We start from the raw sequence: 9,629 nt of genomic DNA on the forward strand, positions 1-9,629 counted from the left end.
GGCGATGAGGTCCACCTGTACGTGGTGCCGGCTACGAACCTGTCACTGGTAACAGTTGGCAGAGCCAAGAGATCTCAAGAACAGATGCGCCTTGAGCGGATCGTCGCCGTCACTTCCTAAAGACACCAACCGAAGACACACCAATCGAAGACACACCAACCGAAGACACACCTACCGAAGACACACCTACCGAAGACACATCAATGAAAGAAGTACCTATAAGCACGCTCACCGAGAGAGACGCACTGAGAGAAAGACGCACTGAGAGAGAGACGCACTGAGAGAGAGACGCACTGAGAAGTACACGCACTGAAAACATATCCTCCGACAAGCACACCCACTGAGAGATACGCCCACTGAGAGATACACCTACCGAGAGATCCACCCACCAAGAGATCCACTCACCAAGAGATCCACTCACCAAGAGATCCACTCACCAAGAGATCCACCCACCGAGAGATTCACCCACCGAGAGATACAACCACTGAGAGATACAACCACCGAGAGATACACTCATCTATGAGCGACAAATGAGCGGCGCAGAAAAACGCGATGCGGCAGCTACCAGCGCGGTAGCACCAATATCATGAAGAGATAAGAAAACCAGCGAGACTCCAACACACAAGACAACTGGCCGTAAGAAACGGCAAGCAGCACCCATCCACACACTCGATTCCGACAACCCTCCCACGCAACCTCGTACCTGACAGCAACGAAGCGCTCCATCCGCCGAAGATAGGACGATGAACACTTGGAGAAACGCCTTCCAGAGTAATTGCTAACCACCAACCCACGAGAACTCGAATATAGAGAGAAGAAGTACCGATGAGAAAGTAATACCGATATGAAGGACACCTTGAGAGCTTGACAAGATCTTGGCACAATCGACAGCGATATATACTTTGTGACGTAAATAGTGAAGTGCCCTTTAGGTGCATGGCGCCGGGCGGAATAAATTCATCATCATCATCACAAATTGCCCAGGCCGGCGACGAGGTCCACCTGTACGTGGTGCCGGCTACGAACCTGTCACTGGCAACAGTTGGCAGAGCCAAGAGAGCTCAAGAACAGATGCGCCTTGAGCGAATCGTCGCCGTCAAGTACCTAAAGACAAGAACCGAGCACGCACCAACCGAAGACACACCAACCGAAGACACACCAACCGAAGACACACCAACCGAAGACACACCAATCGAAGACACACCAACCGAAGACGCATCAATCAAAGAAGTACCTATGAGCACACCCACCGAGAGATACACGCACTGAGAGTTACACCCACTGAAAGATACACCCACCGACAAGCATACCCACTGAGAGATACACCCACCGACAAGCACACCCACCGGAGAGATGGCAGTCCAGCGTGCCAGCGCGGCAGCACCAATGTTATGAAGAGATTAGAAACCAGCGAGACTCCAACACACAAGACAACTGGCCGTAAGAAACGGCAAGCAGCACCCACCCACACTTCATTCCGACAAACCTCCCACGCAACCTCGTACTTGACAGCAACGAAGCGCTCCATCCGCCGAAGATAGGACGATGAACACTTGGAGAAACGCCTTCCAGAGTAATTGCTAACCACTAAACCACGAGGATTCGAATGTAAAGAGAAGAAGTACCAATGAGGAAGTGATACCGATATGATGGACACCTTGAGAGCTTGACAAGGCCTTGGCACAATCGACAGCAATGTATACTTTGTGACGTAAATAGTGCAGTGCCCTTTAGGTGCTTAGCGCCGGGCGGAATAAACTACTCACTCACTCACTCACAAATTGCCCAAACCACGAGGATTCGAATGTAAAGAGAAGAAGTACCAATGAGGAAGTGATACCGATATGATGGACACCTTGAGAGCTTGACAAGATCTTGGCACAATCGACAGCAATGTATACTTTGTGACGTAAATAGTGCAGTGCCCTTTAGGTGCTTAGCGCCGGGCGGAATAAACTACTCTCTCTCTCTCTCTCACAAATTGCCCACGTCCTGCCGCGAATACTTCCATTCCCTACCCCAAATCTATCAAGTTTACACCACACTTATGCTATCACGGACACTTGACGCCCAACGTAATCCATCTCGATCTTTTACTATCATTCGTCCTTGTATCGGAACTTGGCCGCGACGCAGCGTGCGACTACCGGGCCTTTAGCACACGACACGCCGTCCAACGCTCGACTGCCGTCTTCCCGGCCGGCCGGACCGTTCCAAATCTTGGGCCGCCTCTTCACGATCATAGGCTGCCCGTAGATCTTGGTGTTTACATAGTTTAGGTCATAACATGCGATACCACGGCCTAGGGCGGATAGCTAATTAAGACCTCAGCTTCTCGACATACGCCGTGATTTGGTAACACTCGGCGATGGTGCATACGGTTTGCGTGCCGCCTTCTCGAACTAACTCAGCCCTAAACACCTACCTTCTACTCATCTCGGTTAAAGCTTATCTTCTGACCGAAATATACCGGCGCACGACTGTCAACCCTTCCGTTGATATTTTGCATACCAGTGCTTTCGTTTACGTAGTTGTTCTGCTCTCCAGATCCGCTGCTGTTGAACTTCCCTTTCGTTTCGCCCACCAGCCGACTCAGGCTCTCCATTCCCTCCTCCAAACGTCTCAGCTCCCCCTCCGCATCGATGGACCTGCTCTGCCCCCAGCCGGCGAAAGCCTCGTATATCTGCCGCAGCAATTGCTGCTCCGCCATCGCGCGACCGCGCGATTCTGCTGCGTCCTCTCCAGCGGCTGCCCGGTTGGTGGCATTCGCCGCCGCCGCCGCCGATGACACCGTCGTGCAAAGGGATTGCAAACTTTTCTCGCATCGCACGAGGTAACCATACAATTCTACTTCGGTCCTTTGCCCGAGCTCCTCTATATTGCGCTCGAATAGGCTTGACATCCGCTTCACCACGACAGACATCTTCGACACCACCTCGATGTCGGCAGGCGGCCTTTCCATGGCGGCGCAAGCGTTGGCCACAGCTTTCACACGTCGTGTTGTCCTGTTTTCCGTACCGCTCCTCGCTGGGAGTGAGGGAAAGTACCGTGCAAGCGGGCTTGTTCTTGTGGTTCTTGAGGTGGTCTTCTGGCAAACTGCTTGAAGAAGCCTGGCCGTACCCTTAGGCGGCTTTCTCCAACATTGTTCTGAGCTCTTTCAATTTCAGGGTAGATTTCGTGGTGTTCATCTGCGTCGGTCGCGTTTCGCTGCGGCTCGGCTTCGGCGGGATTTTGTGGAAGCGTCAAATCTTGAACTCGAAGGCCCAGCTGAAGCAAGGTCGCCGCTGCATCTTCTTCTGCAAGTGTGGTGAAGTCAATAATTTGCTCGCCTTGGGCAAGCTGCTCGGCAGTTCTTTGCGCCGGATTTTGTCGTGCTGCTCTGATACGTTCATAGCGTCGTCGCTGTCTCTCCCGGTCAAGCTCACGTCGACGGTTCACCTCTTCCAAATCACTTTCGCCTGAGATCGGTCGACCTCGCTTCGCAAACATCTGGGAGAAGCGAATAGGTGTTTTTCTTCGACTTATACTAGAGTTTGTATATGTCTCAGGTCTGTACTTGATCATTTGCGCGTACTCCAGCTTGGGGTTACGTTTCTGGCTGGGGAATTCTCACGCTCTTGGCACGCCTTTCCCTTTTCGTCCGGGATTCTCAAGCCCGCCTCGCGACCACCAAAAAGTCGATAACTTTGACGACGGCATACGCAACAACCACAACGATGCTATATATTCTAAAGAGACAGAACGGTAGACCATTACTTACTCTATACTACAGGGTAGTAAATATAAGTGTGAATTGTCTTACTAAGCCTAACACTAAGGGGATAGGCAACCCGTGAAGCGAGGGCCAGAGCCCGTTTCAGATTCTTAGGACGTAGCAGGCTTTGGATCAAACTGTGGAAAGCCTAATGAAGGCTCATGTTCGAGAAGAAAAGGGTCACGAACCCCAAAACATCAAGCAACCTCAGCCGAAGAAGCAACCTCAGCCGAAGGAGCAACCTCAGGTCAAGGCTCAGCCGCAGCTGGAGAAGCTATAACAAGTATCAAAGGTGATAGACGTGAGTAACATTGAAACGAGATATTTCAAGTCGGTCGCTAAGAATCCAAGCAAAGTAAGGAAGTTGAAGAAGGGCAAGAAATAGGCTAACCGATGATGCTCAGTCTGTTCTGTTCTGCTTTTTTTTTTTTGGATTCATACTGTATGCAAGCTGTCCAACTTGTGACAGGCCTGGGCTATTTCGCAGATATTTCTTGGTCTTCTATCTATGCTCTCGCGTTGGTGTCAATTCTTCGATCCTGCTCGCCGTCCCGACTTCGTCAAGGCGCCACGGCTTTTGGGCTCAGCGCCCTCCTAATGTCCTTCTTCTTGCCCACGTCCAACCGCTCGTCCACCACTGTCGGCGTCACACCTAGCATGACGCCAGCGTGAGTGTGTACATCAACATCAGGTCGCACAGTGGATCTCCGAGGCAGGCGTCGAGGCAGTGTCGCACCATGCAATAGTGCTCCCGGATCCGTCCATCCCCCTTTTCGAATTGCTTGTCTTGAGCCCGGAGCCCTTCATCCACCAGGCGCGGGATCCTGGTGAAGGGAATCTCGCATCCGAATTCAACTGTAACGTTCGACACGTAACGATTCAAAAGGAGGAGTTATACACATGCATCGAAGTAGGGAAAACCAGAAGGCGTACCGAGACTATCAGTCGCAGTCAAGGGAGGCTTATTTTCATACATCAAGCGGAGCGGTTGGCGTGATAGTGCAAATGATGAAGAGCCAACTGCCACTCACTTCGTCTCGATCATACTGTATACTGATCGTTTGACTCCAGGCTGGCCTGGTCGATCCTAGCTTTTCCATAATCTCGCGTCGGAAGTCGTAAACATTACGACACCTTAGACGGTTTGCTTATGTTGAGAAACGCGGTGCGATGGCTTCGCAAGCAAGTTCTTTATTGCGCGCATAAGACCGACTCGCAAAATACGAAAACGGCGAATGCTCTCGACCTTCGCGGGGAGTCTCGCGCCTTTACAAGCAACTGATCCCGTCTCTCGCTTCTGCCACCTCTTGTGCAAATAATCGTTCGTAGCAGTTGGTGTGCTTCGTGCCACGCGAAACGTGCTGCTGCTTCCTCTTGCGGTTGACCGATAGTGGGCCTAAGGCTGGGCGATCCGGGCTCGCCTTTGCTCGTTCGAAGTCGATAACCGTCACTCGACCGCTGTCGCAGTCCCAGAGTATGTTCCGCGGCATGACGTCTCGATGAAGCACACCTCGCTCGTGTATGGCTCTGAGACATTTTTCAACCTGCCCCAGCGCGCTGTCCTGATTCAGGTTCGTCCAGCGTCGCGTAATGGGTGTTCCTCCGTAGCCGAGAAACATGACGTGTACCAGCTTCGCTATGCCCTCGTAGTAGTAAGGCCGCTCGAGGTCTAAGTTGCCCAAATGGACAGGGACACAATGACCCTGGATGGTTCGCAGTCGTTCGTAGATGGTGGCCTCATGCCGCAGGTATGCTACGAAGTCCATGGGTGTGCATTTGGCGACGACGGTGTATCCATGGGAGGCGAGTGTTGCCCTGAACGGCACACCGCGCGAGCCCGGCCGCCCGCAAGGCTCAAAGTCCGAGTCCAGTGTACGCGACAGTTGTTTGCGCATCAAGGCGAGAAAGGCGGTTTTGTCGATGAGGTGGACATCGACCCCGTGCTCGTCGACGTTGGGGCACTCGCGGTCCAGGTTACGATTCAGATCGCCGCCGTTGACCAGTCCCAACAGGCAGCGCCTGGTACAGAACGGGCGAGTGTGCTGGTTTCCGCGTTTTCCGCGGCTCGACTGTGTTATTTCCGAGGCCTGCTCTTTACTACTTGCAGCACGTGTCGTCGGTTTCCGGGAAGGCTGGCTGGGGGTGTCTGGATTGCTGTGGTCTGCATCCGAGTCGTCTTCTCTGGCCTGGTGATGGGACGGCTTACGACACGTGAATCGTCCTCGAGGCGCTCTGCCTTGTCTCGGAGCTATCGGTGACACCCGCAGAAGCTCGTTGTCGGGTGTCGGGCAGTATTCAGAGGGCGTCCCTTCGGGAGCAGGAGCGTCATCCAGAATCTCCTTGTACACATACTCCCACGTCGCGAGGTTCTCTTCCGCTTTCGCACGCCATTCGTGGGACCGCGGGGGAGATTGAAGAGCTTGCAAAGTGAAAGCGAGCACTTGGCCCACGGCCGTGAGGTGCAGGCGGTTCGTCGCGCTCGAGGCAGCATCTTCAGACCATCCCGTCGAGTCCCCGACATCTACTTGCGGTACGGAGAGGAAGTAATGTACCGTTGCCGGGTCTTCTGGCACCTGCAGGAAGATGAATGCCTGACCCGTGCACACGTATCCGAATTCGAGCCCTGCCGAGACCATGTATGAAAAGGCCTGGGTCACAGCCGCGGCGACCAGTCGTTGATACTTCCTGCGAGGCGTGTCGCTTTCGCCATAGTCCAGCACATCTTCCAGAACCATGTCTCGGAGGCCTTCTTGTATAGCTTTCAAGGTCAATTTGTGTGGAGCCTTGTACTCGACAATGAACGCGGGCACACGCTCCTCCCTTCCCGGAACTGTGGACATATTGTACACGCAGAATTGATCTGCTCGAGGGCGGCTTGTTTGAGCTTGGATTGCGGGACCAGAGCCTGGGCTTTTGGGTCGGCTGGGATCCTGGTCTCTCTGCTTCATTTCCAAGAGACGAGGTGACCGTCGGCGGCCCCTGTTGGACAACTCCACGGCACGCATATCCTCACTGAGCGCATCTTCTGGGCTCAGCGTGTTCGCGTGGTTTTCAAATTGGACGGAACCTTTCAAGCCAAACTTATTCCGTAATGCTTCATCTTTGTAGATCCGCTCGACCATGAGGGACACTGGTTCTTCCACGGTCGTGCGTTGGAAGTGGTGAATGTCCAGTTCAGAGCCTATCATTCTTCGACGGATGTTCTCTCCATTCTCCAGCATGGTGTGTGGTGATGTGAAGTGTCCTTCAGTCATAAACGGAGATGACACGAGCTCGTTCCAGATCTTCAACTGCCGTGAAGCAAAGTCGGGCCATCTGCGTATCTTATCCGGTCGTCTCTTCCGCCGCGCGTTGGAGGGATCGCCTTTGGTTGACAAAGCAACAGATTGCACAGCGAGCCCGGCTTGCAGGTGTACATGGCACGCATCTAGGTACTGCGGGAGTGTTGTCCGACTCGTTCGCTTCTCTGCCTCTTCCTTCGCCTTGTCTGCTTCCTCGCGTCTCCGTTGTTCCTCTTGCTGTGCCCTTTCCGCTTCTTCACGTTTCCGCTGCTCTTCCTCACGTCTCCGCTGCTCTTCCTCGCGTCCTCGCTGGGCCTCCTCGTAGAGCCTCTTGTAATCGGGGCTGCTGTTTGTCATGATTTCATTTTCGATGAAGTCCCGTTCGATGTAAAGTGTCAACTCGTCTGCAGCATGAAGGGTAGGCTTTGTTTACACAAGTACGGGGGTCTGTGCGATATCAACTGCCAGGGAAGAAGCACGCTCAGGCGCTTGCCCGCTTGGGCAAGTTTCTTTTCTGTCCGTGTCCTAACACCCACGACGCGGCGCACATACAAAATGCCACATGTTGCTTCGCTGGTGTAGAGAAGACGTCTCTTGAACGTTGCTGGGTCCGTTGCTGCCGATTAGAAGCTCATGACCGCCCTCGCTAAGCCGTCCGACAATGTACGGACGGCGCGTAAGTCCTCGGAAGAGCCCCGCCAACTCGACGACCCTTGCGGCACTAGAATAGAACTATGATGTCGCCCACCACCTCCGCTTAATGCCCCAACAATCACCGGAGGCTACAAATACAACACACCAGACATTTTCGCACTACTTTACCGAAAGCGCCAGATGTCAGCTCCAAATTCTGTGGAGCATGCGATGGAGGCCTACGACAAGAGACCATTGCCCTTGCATTCACTCGACAACCCACGGCACACAAGTGCCAGATGACCGCGAAGGATTGTTAATTCTGTCGTGGCTTTCCCATTGACTAATCCTCGGCACGAAAGAATACAATCCAAACTTGACGCCTGAAGATGCGCAGGCTCGAAAGTTGGAAAAGCGCAGCATGGCAAGGAAACACACGGCCTTTCGTTTCGGCAACTGGCACGAACCCAAACCGCAGCCGAACCAGGAGTACATTCAGAGCCAGACCACATGGTCTTCCGGCCAACTGGAGATCACTCATGGTGAGATTGACTGAGCGAAAGATGTGGCAGCTGACGAAGGCGATGAGGCGGACATGCCATCGGATGGACTTGTAAAAGAGGAGGAGGTGATCAGCGATATCGAGGGCGCCAGACCAGGTCTGAACATAGGCTTTGGCCGTCCGCCGGTACTTTAAGAGAGCTGCAAGCCCTTGCGAACTGCCATCTCTAAGAGATGGGCGCTTGCCGCGGGCCCGTGGGTGTTCAAACCCTGATGTAGCCATTGGAATGCCTTTCGAGTCTCCGCCCACTTCGCCAGCATGCCTTGCCACAAGACGAGGAATAATCACGTCCTGGAGATAGCTTGGAACCATCGGTGTAGCAGGTAGCAGTCGAAGTAGGGCACGTTAACGATGCCTTACAGTGGGCGTGTACAATATGGTCCGATGGCTGGTCTCAAAGACTATCACCACTTCACCGTCGCCCGTGTGTGGTGCTGCCGTTACGAACAGGAAACACCCTTTGGCTCGCCATCACTCAATCTTGCACCCAAGAGCATCAGGAACAAGCGACGAAATTATGACAAGATTCCGGTGCTCAGTCCGCGAACCAAGCTATAGCTATGGTCGTCTCAGCCTTGCCAGCGCTCGCCCATGACTTCCGCTCAATGACTGCACAGCCGGCGCTCCGACATAGCCAGCAACCCTTTGAACGCATCGTCGTAGTCAGCGACCGCCAGCAGGCGCATCATCACAACCAACAGCGTTCGTGACGGCCGAAACCCTCTGGCAGGCACCTGCCATGGTCGACAACGGCTAACAGGGACTCCGGCATCGCACCGATTGGCGAGCACTCAAACAACCACTGTCACATAACTCGGCATGGCCGCCAAGCTCTTCCGAGCACATTGTAATGGCCAGCAATCATTGACAATCGCATGGAGATTACCAGTGGTCATCAGCCAGCGCGTCGACATGGCCGGAAACTACGGGCAGGCAGTCCTACCACGACCAGCTACCGCTAGAGAAATTTCCGGGACCGTCGTCCAACATCGCAAGCATCTTTCTATACCTTGTAGATTATAGGAGGTCCAAATTTATATAAGTTACTGCACTCTTTATCAGAAGAATTTGACCACTCCTTCCTCTGGCAGTCGTAGCGAAAGCATCTGGTAGCCAAATTGCAACGAAATTCAGACCCAATTGCCTGCAAGATACGGCAATATGACCCTTCCTGGGTCTCCTGTTACCACTTGCGAGATATCCAGGCTGACTATTCGATCTCTCGCATCCAACGACTTCGATACCAAGTCCCAGCTGATATGAAAGCCAACCCTGCCCACCATCATGAGTGCAACACTCTCCTCCAAGACCAATGCGGCCGCTTTGATATAGTCCGACGCATCCCACAGCTTGGGACACATGGCCGCGCATCGCGTCATGCGGTACTGGTCTTGATTGA

General features: G+C 53.5%; 1 protein-coding gene across 1 annotated transcript; it reads right to left on the minus strand.

The window, feature by feature from the left end:
- Positions 1 to 5,022: 5,022 nt before the first annotated feature.
- On the minus strand, positions 5,023 to 7,392 carry WHR41_09570 (uncharacterized protein; the record flags this gene model as incomplete). The annotated part of the gene is made up of 1 exon (XM_069378173.1): positions 5,023 to 7,392. The coding sequence occupies one exon, from the start codon at positions 7,390 to 7,392 to the stop codon at positions 5,023 to 5,025; it is 2,370 nt and encodes a 789-aa protein (XP_069225073.1).
- Positions 7,393 to 9,629: the final 2,237 nt, after the last annotated feature.

The sequence above is a fragment of the Cladosporium halotolerans genome (genome assembly GCF_011745625.1).
Source record: "Cladosporium halotolerans strain TM138-S3 chromosome Unknown Sca90, whole genome shotgun sequence".
NCBI lineage: Eukaryota > Fungi > Ascomycota > Dothideomycetes > Cladosporiales > Cladosporiaceae > Cladosporium > Cladosporium halotolerans.